The 21,172-nt window shown below is 49.3% G+C and overlaps 1 protein-coding gene across 1 annotated transcript in view; it reads right to left on the bottom strand.

Moving 5' to 3' along the window:
• Positions 1 to 244: 244 nt before the first annotated feature.
• Positions 245 to 21,172, bottom strand: part of Atx-1 (Ataxin 1) — a 158,133-nt gene continuing 137,205 nt past the window's right edge. Inside the window, exons 3-4 of the mRNA XM_075669960.1 lie at positions 2,480 to 3,273; positions 245 to 2,061 (exon numbers count right to left, since the gene is read on the bottom strand). Coding sequence (XP_075526075.1) covers positions 1,765 to 2,061; positions 2,480 to 3,273 — 1,091 coding nt within the window. The 3' untranslated portion in view covers positions 245 to 1,764. The remainder of the gene's footprint in view (positions 2,062 to 2,479; positions 3,274 to 21,172) is intronic.

Genomic DNA, 21,172 nt, shown 5'->3' with positions numbered 1-21,172 from the left:
GGGGAACTTGGATGCCACGTGCGGCACCTGGCTCCAGAAATTGAAACCAATGTACAGCTAAAGATAAAACTACTAAAATAAAGAAATGCAACATTAGCTTGAGAATTTTACATTACGCTCTGCAATTATCAATTACAGGTTCATTATTTTAAGCAAAAACAAAAGGAAGGACTGTAATTTTCGCGTGTCTACTCCTTTAAAGCTGCTTGCTGCTTTCTTGGATATCATTGAAAAGAGGCGTGAGTCGGAAAGAAACAAACACTGGTTTAATCTTGGTACGTAGGCCAGCAACACTGACAGTTATAGTATGTGCACTGGTATAGAACACTTGTCTCAAAGACAACAATGAGAAAAGAAAAAAAGTTTTAGTCTTGCACTTCTACCACTTCGTGTTGACAGGTGGTGTTAAGAGATCAAGTGAAGGAGTCTCAAAACTTTGGTGGTGCCCTTATTGGACAGAACAGCCATTACAAACAGTGTGGGCAACACATATGTAGGAAATTCGCACTTGCCCATTGGATAGTGCAGTAAAACCGGCCCCTGAAACCCATCTGTCCAAAGGGACAGCCACTGCCCTCGTAGGAAGTACACAACACACCTTGTACAGGTTACTCCAAATGCACTGACTGTGCGATGGCGGTTTTTGGAAGCAACAGACAGCGCTTGTTTCTGGGCTTCTCTGGCAGGAAGAAGGCACTGGACTTTTGCTGGCACTCCAAAGAGGACTGTGCCCACACTAGCTGTGGCCTACATTCAGCAAGATTTCTGCAGGGGCAGGTTTCACTAGCATTTCAATTGGCTTCAGTCAACAAGGACCCTGTGTAAGCATTTAATATGAACACGTGGACTTTCCTTTAGTCCATTACCTTTTGGCATCACTAATGTGGGCTTCACATAAGCAGCCAGAAAGACAGCCAGGGCTTGAGCTGACGACTTTTGCCCATTACAGAATGGCATGTCTAGCTGAGCAAGGAGAGGCACCCAAACAGACAATGGCAATATAACGAATGCAGTAACAAACATGTTTGGTGAGGGAGCACAAACAATTACAGAAGTATTAAACAACAAACAAAAAACAAGTAGCAAACATTGCTGGAGATCGCCAAAACACAACACCCATGGCCAGCATGGTCTCTGCAGAGAGCAAGGAGTCTGCTGCTAACTTCCAAGAGAGCCTCAGTATTTGAATTCGGAGTTGCCTTGAGCCTTGCTCCAGGCAGTGAGATCGTTCTCATTTTGCATCTGCAAATATTGATGGGAGCACTCAGCTCTCTGGGTGACTTAGATTTGGACAACTTCCCAAAAATTCCCTTATAACTGGCCTTCGGCAACATTTTCTGGTACGGCTAGCTCCAAAAATGGAGCTTTTTCATTCGAAAAATATTCTTTGGGAGGTCTTTCTACCCAGATTGAGAGATCTTGTGTACATATGGCTCTGCTATGGAACCGAGAGTTCTTTGGGTCTCCAAGGGCACAATTTGTGCCTCGGAGACTAGCACATGGTGACGGGCAGTCTAAAGGCCTATCTGGGTATACGTAACACATGGACAAACTTGGGGAGCCCGACATCACAGTTCTCATTAACCGGGGAGCCCTTAACTGGCCATTGCATACCCAAATCTGTAAGTAGACAGCTAAGTCACACGGTGGTTGGATGTGCAGCCTGCTCCTCCCAGCTGGAAGAGGCCACTGGTCCTGGAGAGGAATGTGGCAGGGAGGCCACGAGGAAAAAAAAACCAGTCATCACAGCACTACAGCAGAGCATCATGTGGTCCTCTCTGACACAGGAGCCACCTGGTCTGGGGCAGACCAGCGACGCTTGCGGGGGCCTGGCTCACGGATGCTCAGCGGGTTCATTGGGTCTGCCCCGGGGGCTGTAGGGGGTGGTCGTGGGGGCAGCCCTGTTCGGCGAGCACGGTGTGTCAGCGAGATGCAGACATCACCAACACTCAGCTGGTGGCACTGGAGCTGGTAGCGCTGCAGAGAGCGCTCGGGATTGCAAGAAGACCAACCCCGGTTGAAAACAAAGAAAGGGTGTTCCACTGGTGCTTCCACTGTCACCTGCATGCCAACATATCATAGGTATGGTAAAGTGATGGAGACAAATTCTACTGCTACCACCAAGCATACAGCTACTGGATACTATTCTACGAACCCTTTGTAATTGTGTTTTTGTAATGGGTCCCTCACTAACCTAGTTGGCTATGGACCCAGATAATTTTTCAACCATATTTTTTTGCATACATCGAAAATGAAACAATGCAGTTATTATTATTATTATTATTATTATTATTATTATTATTATTATTATTATTATTATTATTATTATTATTAATAAACAAACACCTGGCTCTGCTACAATCTAATTGTGCAACAACCACACACAGCTATGTGTTGGCAGCGAATTGATTAAATGAACAACGACCTGAGCAGAGGACGCAATTGAAAGAACGTTTCTGAGTAGAAGTGTGATGCATACCTGGACCTGGTTTTGGCCGACTGAGAAGCTCAGCAGGGCGACGCCATCGCCCTTAGAGGGTGCTTCAGCAACGCGCAACACACGGCTCGAGTCGATGCGCAGGTCTCGGCTCAAGTTGGCACTGCTCACGAAATCCTCCGTACGCAAATCCTCAACTTTCTTGAGCAGACCACTGCCGAGCTGGATGATGGAGCCTTTGACAAAGTAGGCGGGGTAGTGTAGAGCACCGGGCACTTGGCCGCTACTGCTGCTGCTGCTGCTGCTGCTGCTGGCCGCGACGGCCAGCTGGGGCACCTCGGGCGCCCGAGTGCGCACGGGTGGTGCCGACAGTGGCGCACCTGCGAGCAGCGAGGCCGGGGGCTCAACGATGCTGATGCTGGCCGGCGGCTGGAGGATGCGGTGCTTGAGGCTGCCCTCCTTGCCGCTGGGCAGTCGGTACGGCGGGCTTGGCGGCGACCGGCGCCGGGTCTGGAACGCCGGTGGCGGCGGTGGCAGCGGCGGCGGCTCCGGCTGCGGGTAGGGCCGCCGGCTGGCCAGCAGAGAGGCCGGCGGCGGCGCCCCATACGCCGCCAGCGGGAAGGGGATGCGTGGGTAGAAGGACGGGTAGTCGGGCGGCCGGAACCAGGCGTCGGCCGGCGGCGCCTCAACGGGCGGCGCGCCGCTCATGGACGCCCAGTCGTGGCCCCCCTCCGAGGCGCTGCGCACCTTGCGCTCCGGGCCGCCGCCGCAGAGCGGAGACAGGTAGTCGGGCTGCCGCAGCGACAGCATCGAGGCTCTGGCCGCCGCGCACGGCCCTGCGCAGAGCAAGGCACGTGTCGAGATCGACAGCCACCGGCAACACTCGGAATTACGCTGGCAGTGTCCCGAGACCAAACAGAAGTCAAACCTACGCAGCTGGTTTGAGAACTTGATGGCGAATAGGGCTGGAGACTCAGCATGGGAGCAGCGTTGCGACAAATGGACTTATCGGACAAATACTTGTCGAAGCAAGTACTTTTTTTTATTTTTTAGGATGTCGATATTCGGCAATTTTTCCATATAAAAAAAAAGAAATCGGCTTCATAGAGTCACTAGTATTCAAATTTTTCTGTCAAATGCAACAGATTTCATTTAAAGCGGTCCAGCGGTTATCACACAAATCCTTTCTGCGTTTTACATCTATTTGAATAGGGAAGTCGGAGTTGGCCCCGAACTAAACCTTCCTCTTAATGCGACACTAGTGCATCCCATCATCTTTCTAGCGCATCAGCTTAATGCGCGTAACGGAAGGGATGGAAGGACAGACGGATAGAGTAGTTTGAAGCTATTAACTGCATGCTGTCGCAGTAAATTGGTTCCATATCGTCCTTACAACGTAGCTTGCATTTTTAGAGTCAAGGGCTGTTCATAAGCTAGAGTACAAATTAGGACTTACGTGCACCCAATGCACTTTTTACAGCTTCTCTTGCACAAGCTATACAGGGTGTTTTAAATTAGCTGGACGAAAAGAAACAAAAAGCCACATGTGACAGGGCGTCTCGAGTGATATTGCTGTACGGCTATTTGGAGACGCCAGCATCACTTGCTGGAGAAATCAAAATGTTCAATTAGCTTATTAATATTATTTAGTGTATCGTTTCTTTAACTACATCAGGGCGCATATGTTGCAATAGTCAAGAGTCTGGTCATGCAGTGTTCAAGGCATTCATCTAGCCCGAAACGGGCCATGAAATGCTGCCAGTGCTTTAAGTACGTATTAGGCAGGTTTTGGGAGCAATTACACCGATACGTTCAGGTCCTTTTTGAGCGGCACTGCGGCTGTTTTGACACTTTCACTGCGGCTGTAGCATACATTTCCAACACCGTGTCTATTGCAGCTTCCAAGGTTACGTGTGTAACGCCATACAAGACGTTCATCAAGGCTGGCTTCTCCACAACATGAGGCCTTGTGAGGAGAAGCCCGCTTTTTGCACTTCCCTGCGTTATTCAGGCGATACGTGAGAGTGTAACCGAAAATGTTACCACGGCATTTGCTAGCGTCGTTGTAAATAGCAAATAAAAGCGCAGCATCGGGCGTTCGCGCTCTCTATTTCCACCTGCTTGCGCCTAAAAGGCTCCAGAGCCGTGCACATACAGAACACTGATAATGAGTGATGATGAGTTTAATGCTCAGAAGTGGGGCAATGCTGTAACAGTTTAGGCGTATCGTATACAAGGTCAAGTGCAGTGAACACGGAGGCTAGTGTAAGCTGTCGAAAGGATAACTGCAAAATCTCAAGTATATCGATATAGCTATCCCGAGGTTTGGTCGTCCAAAATGAGCCAAAGATCATAGGTAGCGAATTCATGGCGAAGGCGTAAAAAAAGGAACGTTGCGGTAGAGTACACAAAGTTTAAAAAGGCAATTTAAAAACGGACAAGCGATAGTGTTCATATTTTATCGCACAGTAGCTTAAGATAACAGCAGGCTTTCTATTCTTTTCCTTCTTTTTTTTTTCGTACGTGGTTTTGTCTGATACGCTCAGAGAGACAGCGCTTCATTACAGTATATCAACAATTTATGCAAACAAAATTCTGATGCCTGTGTAACTGAATACGTTACCACGGTGCCTCCGTTACAGGCGGCGGGCACCACGAACAGACGTTCCCATAATTCCTATACAGGAATGATTTCGAAAATGTTTCCTATATTTTTTGGGACAGCGTTACCACTTTCTCCGCGGTTCCTCCTCGCCTGTTAATTGGCGGCGGGAAACGAGTTGGCATACGGACCTCCGTTGCTCCGTCATTCAATGAAGCGCTTACTCTGGTTCTGTAAGCTCAGCTCAGTGAGCCCGTCGCCTTTCGTACGCGCACATAACTGGAAGGCCAGGGAAGGTCGCTTCGCCAGCAGCAGGCCTTTCATTGTCGACGGAAAGCGACAAAAGCACTCCATGCACGGTGATTAAGGCCAGCCACCGACAGGAGACATCAAATGCGACGGCTTCGTTCGCGCTGGTCTCTCGCTGCCGCGGTGTCCGCACAGGACACGGGTGCCATCGATACGCGTCCACGTTTGAGTGGCCGAGAGTGCGACCCATTTGCTACCACAAAAGATGTTACCACAGGGAACCCCAAAAATGTGCTTCTCCTGTGCCATGACCTCGAAGCAAAGATTCTGACACGTAATAAAATTAAACACGACACCAAAAGTTTCAAAGGACGGCACTGCCACGAAACTGTCACGAAGACATCTTAATATGGCACGAAATAATCATCATGACACGAGGACGTTTCAAAGAGCGGTGACACAAAGTTCCGATTGCGCTTTTTGCAGTCAGCTTTCTTTGGACCGGAAAGCGGCATTGCTTTCCTCCCCGGGCAAACTACACACAAGCAAAAACGTTCACGAAACGCTCGCCGCCAGTCATGTCTCGGCTTCCAATTGTATTTCACAAACAAAACACAATCAGGTTGCCTAATCTAATTTTGCTATTTTAGTTTATATATCTAGCAGTTTGAAAATGAGCGCATGCAGGCGGGCAAGCTCTGTTGTAAACAATGCGGCGTAAACAAGTGCCTTTGTGTGCACAAAATAAGGAGACAATGTGGTACGCAATAGACAATAGGTGCACAAATGCGGCTCCAAATGCGTGCTCGCTTCCATACAAAGCAACTATCAACGATGCAAATCGCTTGCGCAAGACGTAATTAACACACGAATTCGATACCGCAAAGCGCATCCTTGAAAGGAACGGAGCTAACAGCTTTCGTACCTTGTGTCAGCGTCGCACACGTTCGCTCACTATACCGCCTTTATTGCGAAGTGTTCACCACTATACACTGAGAGACAACATAAAGCCACGTGGTCACTGCAATGCTGGACACACGCCAAATGCGCTGCTGACCATCTGACCATTTTACGCCGTCTAAAATACTAGACCTACACAAACTCTGCCAAACGAACGCGGCATCATGCGCCAAAAACATACAACGAGTGCGCGCAGAAGAGTGTGCATGTCCACTCCGAAAAGCGCATCCGGTCTCCACTCCCGCTCTCTCAAACACACCCACACTTTGCACAGACAATGCTGCATTTCCTGAAAACACGGTACCACGTGTGAATCTGGGCAACACTGAACACCGGCGCGCTCCGTGACGTCACCCATCTGATACTCTGATAATCATTGCTCCAGAGAAAGACTGACGTTTCGGGCATCGCCCGCGTCTTCCACTGAAATGCATGAGCTATACACCTTCCGCGATGTCACGGCGCAAAGGCCGCAGGCGCTGGTATTGGCCTCTGCCAGCATCGTCGTCTGCGGCAACAAAGCGTACGTCACCCATCTTTTTTTTTTTTTCTCTTCAAGAAATACATGCCCTAGATTCTTAGTTGTGCTACGTATATCCTACTAGTAGTTACTCATATTCTGTAACCTTGTTTGTTCAGTTCTGTATCATTCCTGTGTACAATGACGTATATTATATGTTTTGTATACTATCACGCTTGTTTTACAGGTATCATTTTAAATACTTATTATTTGTGTATTATCAATGTTAGCTTGTACGATTTATTATTGGATGTACTTATTGTTTCTTTCTTTTTTTCTTCTACCCCGCTGCTTAATACAATGTCACCTCTTTTATGTACAATCGCGATCAAAAATACCCGGCCCACGGCTCCGGGCGCAGGAGCGGCTGCGGGGCCACACCGCGGCGCTGCTATCTCCATCGGGCTAACATCGGGCGCCTGCTTTGAGGGTGCACCGAGTGACGACAAACTTCGCCCTCACTCTCGTGCGGCCAAGTTACACTGTAGCCAAGTCACGCGCTTGATAAATTTCAAGTGCGGCGTTCGGCTGTTTCGTAGCTGACGCCTCTGTTACCAGCTGGCACCTCTTGCACACACGCACCGACTCCGGCAGGCGCGCGTTAGGCCGTTCGGCGATAAGCGCATGGTTTCACGCTTCATGTTTACGTGCGCCTCGCGCCCGTGTGTGCCGCGCTTCTGTGCTTGGCGTACGGCGCACGTCATGCAGGCTCTCAACCAAAGACGCCACGTAAAGCCATTGGTGCATAGGAGTAGCAAGCAAAACGCCACCACTTTGTTGGTGTCAACGCCCGTCCTGACTAATGTTCCATTCTCGTTTAAGGCGAAAGCGTTACTAGACTCACATTGCAGAAACCGTCCGAACCTGCCAGCCGTGCCCGGAAGCCGTCCGCCGCCGCCGTGCAAAGAACTACGACAACACGATCGAAGCAATATGGAAGCGCCCTCCTGTGCACTGACCATCAGCAGCGCAACAGCCGAGCGCCGCACTTGAAAATTATCAAGCGCGTGACTTGGCCGCACGAGAGTGAGGGCGAAGTTTGTTGTCACTCGGCGCACCCTCAAAGCAGACACCCGATGTAAAGAGCTTTAACCCGATGGAGATAGCAGCGCCGCGTTGTGGCCCCGCAGCCGCTCCTGCGCCCAGAGCCGTGGATCGCGTATTTTTGATCGCGATTGTACTACCTGACATGAGGTCCCTGACTAGCCTTGTGCTCTGGGACCTCCTCCTGCATCGTCATTTATGTATACCACTTATTAACTCATTAAAACATGATTCTCACATAGTAAAGACCTAGCCATATGAAGAAGAATTTAAAAAAAATGTAACAAATGGCACTAGAGGTTCACATTTACACAAATCACTCACGCTACACTCTTAGAAAATTTTACACCCTTTGAGGCTTATCTTGTCCCAGAACGATAATCGTCATCTGTCTTGCAAGCGTTTCCTTTCTTTAACGCCGCGAGCCCGGTACTTCCCAGTCACGAACGACATGCGCGTTATCAGTGTGACGCAGCATTCTCGACAGGAAAGTAGCGGGCGCCGAGTTTTCAAGGAAACGCAAGCAAGGCAGATGACCATTATCGTTGTGGGACAAATATACACCCCAAAGGGTGCAACCGTTTCAAGAGTGTAAAATGTTCACACCCTTTGGGGTGTATATCTGCCACACAACGATAATCGTCATCTGCCTTGATGCGTTTCCTTTCTTGAAAACGCTACGCCCGCTACTTTCCTGTCGAGAATGCTACGTCATGCTGATAACGCACGTGCCGTTCGTTACCGAAAAATACCGAGCTCGCAGCGTTAAAGAAAGAAAATACGGACAAGACAGATGACGTTTATTGTTGTGTAACAAGATACGACTCAAAGGGTGTAAACTTTTCTTAGAGTGCTGAGTCTTCTTCGCAGGCGCCGGGCGCGTGGTCTCTTTCCAGAACGTCAACAACGTGCACTGGAACACATGTCAATGACAAGGCCACTGATGCAAGGCACACTGCCTATCCTTCATTGCAACGGAAAATGTCTACTGCGGTGCCAAATTACCAGTTGAAAGTAAGACAATAAAAAGGAAACAAACAAGTGCTGGTGTCTGCACGTGTCTTCTGTTGCGTCCCGTATTTTGTCATTTTGCCATGTCTGCTACACTGCACCCGCGGCGGAAGAAGGGCGGGCGAACGAACGACCGAACGACAACTTCCGCCCTTCTTCGCAACTCGGTTGCGCGGTGGTATGCACCGTTCCCCTCGGCGCCTTTGTATCACAATTCCGACGACCGACCGCCGCCAACCACGATATGGGCGAAAGAGGAAACGAAAGTTGTTCGCTTTAAAGAGGACGCTAACTGCTATGGACAACACGTTCACTGACGCTGGTTAAATAAATAACCAAACCATTGACGTTAATTAGCAGATCATACAGGATGGTGAATACGACTGGAAACTGCGGTAACCAGTGCGGTATAGACTATCTATAGAGACCTCTTACAGGACAAGCCCCTGAAGCAAGTAAAACCCACCGCAGCGTTTGTTTATAAGGTTACACGTACCACAATATTGGGCGCAGTGAAACGGCGGTCAGAAATACTTAAGTCTTCGATAAACAATCGTTCCTCCGCGAGAACACGACTGCTTAAAAAAATAACATTAGTTCGACCCGCTGTGAGCGCCAGAAATGCATGACAGGGAAATTTAAACAAAAATTAAAATTACGGGGTTTTACGTGACATAACCACTTTCTGATTATGAGGCACGCCGTAGTGGAGGACTCCAGAAATTTGGACCACCTGGGGATCTTTAACGTGCACCTAAATCTAAGTACGCGGGTGTTTTCGCCTCCATCGAAATGCGGCCGCCATGGCCGGGATTCGATCCCGCGACCTCGTGCTCAGCAGCCTAACACCATAGCCACTGAGCAACCACGGCGGGTTTTTAAAAAAATGATAACGTGGTGAATAATGCGCGTAAATTTCGTTCAGCCTGGAATATTGCGTTGTGCCGGAATACGCCATTTTGCCAGTACGGTTTTCTAAACGAACGGACTGATAGAAAACTAAAGAGAGGAAAGAGTTGCTCGATTGAGAATCCTTGGACCGTCTGCAGAACTTTTCTCCCGGCGCCCTACCTCTATTTTAACCATGCATCACACTGCTAGAAAACTTCTAGAGAAAACTTAATTGACTGTTGTCGAACAGGCCACCATTAATAAGATATGTTATCCTGATGTCCAACGTATAGCAATTGTTCGGTGTTAAACAATGATACGTCAGGAAACCGAGCTGCGCTTGATTTTTCAAGTTACGAGCTGTCATTGGACGCCGGCGCTGCAAGTCCATGGCCTGCATATGAAGTGATTTAGCGACTTGTGTGCCAGTGTACTGCGCTTCCTGCTTTCCGTAAGTATACATACTGTTATATTTCATTTCAAAGTTCGTCACTTCTCGCACAGTCGCTTCGAACAGTCGTGGTGGTGGTGATGGTGGTGAGTTATAGCAACAGTCGGGTTTAACCTGGCGATCAAGGCCAGCAATTGCTCCGCTCGAGCGTCTCTTATAAAATCACTGTGGTGTTTCACCACATGTCCATCTGACCAGTCTCTCTTAAGAATCCGATAAGAAGACGCGAAGTTTCTTTGCGGTCTATGACTAGACAAGTTGTAGGCACGTATGCGGAAGGTCCTTTTGTTGCAGATTCTTGAACAAGGCGTCCCTTTCATCTCGGAATTTTGGGCACGACCACAGACAGTGTTCAATGTCTCCCGTCTCGTCTCATGTCGTACAGCTCGGAGAATTGATGCACCCCTTCTTAAATAACCATGCTGTACTAGCTGACCCTGTCCGTATTCGATATTTAAGTGAGGCTTCCTCTCGGAGAAATCTCTTGGTTACGCATAGCATACGTGGTGGAACCCAAAGTGACCCAAACTGATTTTGAATGTCAGATTTCTTAACTTGATTACTCTTTGGGCCCTTAACTTTGGGAGATTGATGGAGCGCTGCGTATGCAAGAACATCAGCTTTCTCGCTCCCAGCAATGCCAATGTGGGAGGAAATCCACTGAAACTGTACTCTGAACTTGTTGCCGAGTTCTTTCACGGGGGCTAGTGATTTGCGTGGGAACATTATGGACGGTATATGCCACGGTAGAGTTGTTGCTCGCCGTATACGAGCAGGCAGACAATGCTGATATGATGCGAATGTCACGAAATATTTAAAACCAGAGTTTAGCGAACTAAGTGACCTCCTGTCATCATTCGTGCAACATCTGCCCTAACGAAAGTAGTGATCGCTACAAGCGTCATGATCGATCATACTACACATTAGTAAGGCTCTTGGTGGTGAAAAGTGGATTCAGCGCTGTAGTTCACGCCTGTTGACTACCGGTGGATTGAAGGGTCCGTTCATTTTAATGCAAATGCGAAAATGGGATGGCGTGAGCAAAGTAAACGAATGTAGTCACGCGAGGGGTGTTAGGAATGGCCGGCCGGGGTGGCAACGTGCCAGCTATTTCAGCCCGCTGCACGTGCTTCGACCGACCCGCGGTGGCGGCGCCCTTCAGAGAACGAGCGAGCACGACAACGCTAACCGACCATGCGCCGCGTTTGGAGGATCGAAGACGACAGCAGGGCTGGCCACGTTTGGCGCCCCGTGCATTGTTGGTTAATTTGCCGGGTCGTCATGGTCTCTCTGCGGCAGGGGCAGCCTCCCTGGCAAAAGGGTGCTTTGCGGTACGGGGGCCCCAGGATTCGTCACAGTCTACCGACACACGTGGCGACTACAGGAAAAAGGCAGCTCTGGAATTTCGAGGCGCCGGCTGGGGTCGGGCGTGACCATCTGACTACGGGGACGCAAGACAATGGATACCACGACGACTGCGCTGCAAAAGTCGTCGGCCCTCGGAGAGAGCACTGAAACCTGTGCGGCATGTGTGTGTGTAAAACCCCTACCCCCTTCTCACAAAGGCGACCGCGAGGACTTTCTACGATGACGTCGAACGGAGTGGTTATAAGCGGCTCTTGTCGGCTGCTAGTGCGTGCTCGTTGTCGTGCTCGAAATGTACTCGTGAGCTGTGTGCTCGTTTGCTGTATGCTTCGTCTTGCGGGCTCCATTTGGGAGTCACGCTAGACTGTCGATGTATGTCTTGTTTCAACTGTAAATAATGTAAATAAACCCTGCTCGCCTAAGTCCCGACGAAGAGTCAAGGGCCTCCCTACAGCCCTTCTCCAAATCTTACAGGGGGAAGAACAGTAGTACCTGTATCAGTGAAACGGGCATGCACCTACGGCAAACTTGCTGCCATTAAAGGCAGCAGTGTCGGCCTGCATATCTCTGCTCAAAAATGATCAAGCTGACTTCGTACATTCTATTCGTGCGCATTAGTTTAATGAGCCATGAATACGCTTCGAACTGCCAATTCTGCGTAATCGGTGCTCACGCGACTTGCGCATTTTTTAACCTGCATAGCGCGAATACCCTTGCGAAAATCATGCGCGATATTCAATTGGATATAAACCGACAGACTGCCGAAAATACGCGAAAATTCAATAGACACACACGGAATTCACATGACGCATTTATGCTAGTGTAAATGAAGAAAATAATCAGCAGAAGGCGCAACCCTACTTACCGTGTGGCAGTACCATTTTTTATGCTTTGCAATGAACAGTAATGAGATCGCCAACGGCGATCGCAGGACACCACTCTGAATGCCCACGCATGTTAGCACTCGCACCATACCGGCGGTGTTCGATCACTTCGCCTTGCTTAAGCTTTTGCATGACTCCTCCCTACCGTATATCGACTCGTGCTCGACCCCGTAGGCGCGTTTCTCCAGCGCGCTATGTATACTACGTAAGAATGTCGCACCATTTTCTCTACACGGCGCCGAACATACGCTGTTCACGCTTCGCGCTGACTTCCCCGCCGCAAAGCCATCTTTCGTGAGCGGTGCTTCCGTCGCGACGGTGCATATGGGTTGATCGACCGCGCTTTGTGCGCGAATTTCTGCAGCCCTCGTGCCCGCGCTGTCAGAGACAGGAGGTGGCAGACAACGAATTATATTGCCCGTCCTTCCCCAACGGCCCTGGGCAACCGCTTCGCGAAAGATCATCATCATCAGCCTATTTATGTCCACTGCAGGACGACGGTTTCTCGCAGCGATCTCCAGTTAACCCTGGCTTGCGCCAGCTGACACCATCTCACGCCTGCGAATTTCCCAATTTTATCACACCACCTAGTTTTCTGTCGACCTACAGGCTGCGCTTCCTTTCTCTTGGCCCCCGTTGTGTAATTCGAATGCACCACCAATTATCAGCCTCTACGCATTACATGGCCTGCTCAACTCCGTTTATTTCTTTTTATGCCAACTAGAATACCAGCTATCCCCCGTTTGCTCTCTAATCGACAGCGCTGTCTTCCTGTCTTTTAATGTTACGCCGAATATCTTTCGTTGCATCGCCCGTTGCGCGGCCCCCTAACTTTTTCTCAGGCTTCTTTGCTAACCTTCAAGTTTCTGTCCCATACGTAAGTACCGGCATAGAACGCAATGATTGTAGTTTTCTTTTCAAGTATAGCGGTAGTAAGCTGCCGATCATGACTTGGAAATGCCTGCCGTATGCACTCCAGCATTATTCTGTAAATTTCCTTCTCGGGATTCGGGTTTCCTGCAAGTAATTGGCCTAGATAAGCGTAATCTTGCACCTATTCTAGAGGCAGACTGCCAATCATAAATTCTCTTTCTCTTGCCAGGCTGTTGAACATTAGCTTTATCTTCTACTTATGAATCATTAGGCCTACTCTTACACTCTGCCGGCTAAGGTACTCAATAATTTGTTGCAAAAGTCATCTCCAGCGTTAATGTATCTGCAAACGGCAGGTTGCCGCTATATTCGCTGTTGATTCTCGCTCGCAATAATTCCAAGTCTATATCGCTACTGCTAAATTTGTAGTGATCATTATCTGATCCCCTTTCTTGATCGGTATTTTTACGCTTGTGAGGAATTAATGTAGCTGTGGAATCCTTATAAATATTTGCTAAGATATTCACGTATGCTTCCTGAATGAAAGGTGGTCCGCAGTAATGCGCTACCTCCTACACACCTTATCAAACGTTAGTGAGGAGAAGGCGCAGCAGATCTATTGCGTTTGTTTGCTGTGTGATATCTCTTTAAAACAGTTAGAGCTCTGCCCTCCTCTCCGCAATTATCTGCCAGAAGCTGATGTATGTTGCGTGCATTAGACCCGGAAGACGCTGCTACATGCACCACCAGCGGTCTCGTTTATACGAGAGATTATAAACTAACTTATTGCCTAGCCTCTTTTCCAAGCTTGTGCATCATAAAGAGCAGTGGGAATAAAACGAGCAACTCTGGCGCGCAAGCCTTTTGAACGTCAACTGCCCCACCGCGGCGCTAGTCAGCCTTTTTACTTGCCTATTGTGGCGGTACAATGCGACACAGAAATGACTAGTTTACCGCCACAATACACTTGCTGCACTACGCTTGAATATTTTATCTCAGGGCCGCAAAGTGCTCGTCCATTTGGCGTGCTCAAACGTATCGGGACTCTTTGTACCTACTTCGATGTCTAATATCATAAAAGATGAAATAATGATTGCAAGCGCATGTATAGCTACATATCGACATGGCGCGAGTGAATAAATGTGCCGAAAAAAAATTGTCAAGCCCACACGCATGCATATATGTACGCGCACGCGTGGGTGCATCTGTGCGCGCGCCCACCAAGCTGAATGCGTTTATATAACTCATTTTTTACGTGACCACAGTGCGTTGCTTGGAGGTTGTGGGACATAATAATGTATACGTTTACTGCATAAGTTTCTATGATACTTCGATTATTGAAGCATACCAACAAATATAGTGTACTTTTACTAGAAGTTAAATATGTGACGTTGACGACGTTGCCTTTCTTTTTTTTTTTTTTAGAAATGCACAAAATATCTAAAATGTGTACTTATATTAAGGATTGCGAGATAAGAGTGCGCACACACACACATACACACGCATATAATTTTGCGAAGCACACAAGATTATACGGCATGTGTTTCCTTAAAATTAAAACCTATCCATTTAGTGACGTTTCAAGCCGCGTTGAGCCAGAACGTAAGGTCTTCGTTACATATGTGCGAAAGCTGTCTGCAAGTTTGTTTACCTCACAATTACACGCGATGCGTTGCGCTAAGGCGCCTCTCCGGGCCTCAGCACAGGTCGCAGAAATGCGGCAAGCTTACTTATTGCGCCTGCCTCTAGTGCGAAAGCCCGACTCGGGGGGGGGGGGGGGGGGGGGGGCTTACGCCGCATTAGACGGCGAATAAAGGGGCTGTCATCAGAATAAAGTGATGCCTGTAAGCCAGTGAGCTGCTGGAATGACAGTATGCGCAAACCTACATGCACAAGCAGTGCCACAAGCACAGGGCACACAATATAAAGTGGAAATCATTACACAAGCACGGTCTGCCTGCCACCACTCTAGACGCCAGCTCATGGGTACATGGTTGGGCTCATGGACAGTGGGCTAAGGAAAGCCGGCGATCGCACCCGCCACGGCCAATTACTCGAAAAGTGGACTGAGAAGCTCGACTGCAAACCACTACCGCGCAACATGAACACCACAAGGCATGCCGGACGACGCGACGCCCGGGCAAGAGCCATCTCCAGGACCCTGGAGGAAGACGACACTGTCCTATATACAGACGCCTCTCTACCGAAACGCTCCACGAGGGCAAGAGTCGTGGTCACCGGGCTAGAAAAGCTGGTCACCTGCGCATCAATCAACACTCCGGCCTCAGAGGAAGCAGAAGAAGCGGCGATAGCCCTCGCACTCCTGCAACCTAACGTCACCAAGATCGTCACGGACTCACAAGCTGCATACAAGAACTACGGATCTGGCTGGGTGTCGCTTGCGGCACTAAAAATCCTCGGAAAAGCTACGCCTCCTGAACAAACAATCGAACTAGTTTGTGTCCCGGCCCACTCCTCAGTTGAGGGCAACGAATATGCTCATCAACAGGCCCAAGCGATCAACTCCCGGGCCACCGAGGAGGAGGCAAGGGGATGGCAACTCATCACCAGTTACATAGATAGAGTCAAGTATTACAGGGACGGTAGGAAGACATGCCCGCAACTCGCCTCCCCCCCCCCCCCCACACACTCCTTGACCAGAGCCGAACAAACTATATACAGGCAAATCCAGGCAGGATCCTTTCCCCACCCCTACCTCCAGAACAAAATATACACCGAGAAAGATACAACACATGCCCTCACTGCAATGCACTATAAGGCAACCTTCGGCGCGTCATAGGAGAGTGCAATTTTTCCAAAGACCCCCCGCCCCTATACCCATAACTAACCCGCCTACTATCCCCACCCTTAACGAGCGATGGGAGATCATGCTATCCAGCCCCGCCCTGCAAGACCAGCTTCGACTGATCCACAGGGGCCAGGCGGCTCTGGAAGCATATGGAGCCCGTGAAGAGGGAGCCACCGCATCAGATGCTTAACGTGCTCCATTTCATTATGGGCCAGTAAAGTTGTTTCTCTCTCTCCCTCTATCTCATCTTCCACAAATCAAACGTCGTGGAAACACCGGCAAAAAAGAAAGAAAGAAAGAAAACGTTCCCCCCCCCCCCCCAATTTCACCAAATAAATAATTCAGAGTCGGCACTATAGCTCTCCAGTGACGAAAGCGGTGGCCTTTTTACATTGTATGCGAGCGTTACTTTATAAAAGCCGAAAACTGCGACGTCACTTTCCTACGGGAGGAAAAACACCTACAATTGGCCCGCGATACGAGACGCGCGATCGCGCGTTATCCTCCAGTACGAATCTGAAGAGCCTTCAGATTGTGCAGCACTCGCGCGAGACGTCGTAAAAAAGGGGCGCCCTAAGAGAGCGCGCCAGCCAGGAAGAAACGAAAGCCACTGGCGCTGCTACGCGACGACGGTTTTGCTGCCTCGTCCGCTGTTGTACGCGATAAGATATAGTCAGGGAATGAAAGCGTCGCCTATTACGGAAACAGCACAGATCACAAAGAGACGCTGTACCCAGCGAGAAGATAAGGGCGCTCACGCGACAGCTGTTTGCGCGCCGGAACGCGGGCGCTGGTGGCTGATGTCGCGCACACTCCTCGCACGAGAAGGACTCGGTCTGTTGGCAGTAGTCCACGCCGCCGCGTCCCCCCGTCTCCCAAACGGCCCTGTCGTTTCAGAAGCGGGCTCTTCAAGTCCAGCGGCAAACACGGCTTCCTAATAACAGTGCCGAGCCCTGCTCACACGAAGAAACCGATGAACCGACACAATCACTCGTTTAGACGCATCTGCGGAAAGGCACGCGAAGTCAGATGGGAGGCCGCTTCTTGCTCACTGTCATCCACGTCCTTGCGGGGGTATTGCGGGCATTCGCGGGTTGGTATCGCGACTCCGTCGCCGCATACTGCTTTTGGCAGACGCATCTCGGAAGACGCAACTCACCACGCTGCAAGTTCGTGAACTTGCTGCATTAGATTATCGCTTTAGGAAACCACTTTGTCACAGTCGCAGTCATCGCGGGCTCTTTGCTACAGGGTTCCGCTAAGCTGGCCGCACGGCCGCAGCGATCGGCACTTGCCGACGGTGCTGCGTCCCATGACAAGAGAATCCGGAGCAAGAGCTGTGGAAATATGGGGTCTTTGCTTCAATGCAGTTTTATCCGTCGATTATTTTACTTACAGCCTTTTTCTTTTTTTCTTACTGCTTTTGTTTCCAGCTGAAGTAACGATGTCATAAACACCCATTGATGAACTCTTGTGCAGCGCTTTCATTGGTGAACGGTGGCCGATGCCACGACACTATAACCGTGCGCTTGTTGAATTATTTTGAAGCTATTAGACATGTTAGTGCCGGTACATAATAATCCTTTCATTTTTTTTTCCCTGAAAATTGTAATGAAGCGGTCGGAATCAGCACATATCGACACCGTCTCTTCAGATAGAACTACGTATATCTACACTATGACACGTGCAACTGCAACGGGATTTTATTATATAACCCCTACCCCATACTCCAGATATACCCTAGATATGCGAAACAGCTTCTTTCGCTCTGCCTGTGAGATAAGAGCCAACGGTCGCAATCAAGACCGCTTTCATCACCGTTCAATGTAAAGGTCTGGGTTCGGTGTTCTTAAAGCGGCGAAAGAAAAGAAGCTATCACGTTAATATTACGAAGGGTCTGAAGAAGTTTCAATAAACAAAGGCTTAACTTGCGGTAACTGAAAACGTTTTTTTTTCTAAAGGTTGTGATACGGCCCGCGCGGGAAGTGGCACGTGACGCCACACGTGCCCTTTGGAATCTCGACACTACCGCGCTTTGCGACGGAGACGTGAGTCTATCGAGTGCGCGCTGAGCACACTAGACGTCCTCGATCCAATTTACACATTATTAGTGGCACGAGCATCGAGTGACACTCTTGTTTCTTGCGCAACACTTCCGTCTCACCTTCTGAGACGACAGGGAACGAAATTCAAAATAAATCAGAAAAAAAGAAAAAAAGTTGCACAGTACAAAATTAATGGGTTTCATTATAGATATGCTATCAGAGCATAAGTTTAGTATCAAGTTGTGTTACTGAAGTGTCTGGAATAACTAGAATTAATTAGAAATCACTGATTACTGCATGCCAAAACACAGAATCTTAACCTTTAAGAGACCCGCCACGCGAGCCCTACTTCGGCGAAATTCCTGGAAACCCGGAAGAAAGCGGAATTAATGGCGTCATTGATGACGTCACACACAAGAAAGTGGCATAATATTTAACCAGCTAATTAATGGAAAACAGTTGCCTGGCATAGCCTGAACCTCTACCTAGCAGAGCGGATGTGACGTCACTCCCCCTTTCTCGCTCCCCCTCTCCCGGCGCTCACTCGCTAGCAAGCTGCGCGCGCGCGTTCATTACAGGCTCTGACGTCAGCACCGGAGAGGGCGCGTAAGGTGCGCTTCGTGCGCCGCTCGCTGGGGGCTACGTCCCGCCTGGGGCGCGCGCTGCGCTATCTTCTCGCCGCTCGCCCGCACATCGTGCCAAGGGAAACGCCGAGGTGCGAGTGCCACTAAGAGACAACACCTAATTAAGTCAAACATTAGGGTCGCCTACTATTTTTTTTGAACCGACAATACTTTTAAACACTGGTAAATACGATGCACCTGAAATCTCGGAAAGTTAAGGGCACGCATCTACAAACAATGATCCCTTTTAAGAGCACAGACACCGAATTTCAAACGTCAGATGTTTGTGTTCAATTCCGTTCAACAGCGAAACTCTGGACTAAGGGCTCTCTAACCTATCGGCGCGTCTAACAATTAATAAAGCTTTAATTCATTAATTCCGCTGACACGCTTATCACTGAACGAATGTTAACGGATAAAGTTGCCGAGAACATACCTTAATAACGAATTTAATAATAAAATATTTTGCGGGCGGCTGACTTAAAACCGCAGCACCTCGCGACGTTGACATCAACTTGACATATTCTGTGGCTCCTACGCCGCGGCGTTAGAAAGCTCGTGTCCTAGGCTATCTGCGACGCTCTACGAGGACTGATGACGTCCCTTATAAGCTCGCGCGCACACGGGGCACCGCAGGAGAAGACGCTGCTTTTTCTTCGGGCTGCTCGCTCTTCCGTGTGTCTCGTCAGGAATAACGATTAGCGGTTTCACGTCAGAAAACAAACAGTCATGACGCGGCATAGGTGCACAGTACTATTGTGTCCCTCACAGCAGAGGGATGCAGCAATCATGATGGCGTTTCATTCGTATTACCACGTGCGGGCTCGTTAGCCTTGGTAGCGCCTTGTGCCACTTTCCCACTGCAAAACGGTTTGCTATGTCCTATAAGACGGTGTTAATAAGCCTCGCTTGAAGACAGCTGGTAGGACAAGTATGCACGATTCAGACGGCAGCAATCTGGTGCAGCCCATGGTGTACGTAGTGTTATGACTGCAGTAGACAACATGCTGTTGGTCACGCGCAAGAGTACAATGCGAGAGCCACGCTAGGAAGACAAACGCAGGACAGTTCCCACGCGATGCTGGGCACTGCTAATTTTCCCGTAGCGAGCTCCTCTCGTCAGAGAAGCATCACCACAAACGGAAGAAAGAGCCTGCCCTATCCTGAGAAGCAGCGGAGAAGACCAGTTGGGAGTAACAGATCTTTCTCCCATTCCCATGGCCAGACCCTTTCCTCTCTCCACCTTTGCGCCCGCTAGAACTTGGTGGGGCCGCCGTCCGATATTTCGTCCGCAACTGTGTTATTTGTGCTTCTTGACTGGCTGTCATCCTGGGGGATGACAGCCAGTTCGGAACGGTGGGAAGGGAGGGAGGGTTGTTTAAATGATGGTGCGGAGAGAAACAAGGTGATCTGGAGCCATGGAAACGAGGCTCATCCAAGACGCTCGTTGCTAAACACTTGACATTTTTCTGTTTTTTCCTATTCAACGATGGAAAGAAGTTTTGCTCAAGTGTCAGTAAACCTGTTGGTTATTGTTTTCCCAACTTCCGAGCTCCTGATTTCTTCAACCCGAAGCCGCCACGCTACCATATGCAGCCGGGTTCGAGACATAACCTCGCGCCGCAATAGTAGTACCAGACGGCGACTGGCAAATCAACTGGCATGCGTCGTCGCGTCAGTGGCATAGTCCATGTGCTCAGCTGTGCAGCCACACGATTATTAGCCGCTGTGTGGAGATTTCTTGCTCTCGTCTTGAAGCAAACTTGGAATTGGTAGCAGTTATTGATTCGAAAATTCGTCGTGTTGAAGCATTTGCGGCTTCTTTCCGTGATTTGGCCCCACAATGACTTATGCAAGCCTGATGGGACGAGGGGGGAGGGGGGGGGGTGCGACGCGCTTAACGCAAGTTAGTTGAGCAAACCTATAAGCACGGCGTCAATGGAGGTGGGCAAACTGTACGATAAGTCAAGTGACATCTGAGTAAAACTTACCGAGACGCTGGCTCCTTTAGTGCGGAATGCATTCTAGAGCCGAACGAAATCGCCGAGATCTTATCTCACGTTAATTACGGTCGCCGAGAGCGGGAGTGATTGAACGGTGCTGAATGGTACTGACGCATGGCTGTATGCAGAGAACACGTATACAATAAACGGTTGGACGTCACGGTGCATTGTCCCATAGCATCTGCTCATGGAGGAACAAACTCAGTAAAGAACATAAATAACGGTTAACAAATCAACGACGAACTGGAAAGACGCTTGCGATTATTTATTTGCGCTTCAGAACAATCCATGCGGTGTTCCTAAAATGGCGGATAGAAGAAATGACTGCCGGCGGGAGCACCAATAGTGCCAACTAGCTGGCACAGATTATTTCAGTCCAACGTGGTCCCACGCGAGTGAAGTATA

The sequence above is a fragment of the Dermacentor variabilis genome, chromosome 1, assembly GCF_050947875.1.
Source record: "Dermacentor variabilis isolate Ectoservices chromosome 1, ASM5094787v1, whole genome shotgun sequence".
NCBI classification, from domain to species: domain Eukaryota; kingdom Metazoa; phylum Arthropoda; class Arachnida; order Ixodida; family Ixodidae; genus Dermacentor; species Dermacentor variabilis.
The sequence above is the reverse complement of the archived record's forward strand: the minus strand, read 5'-3'. Positions and strand labels throughout refer to the sequence as shown.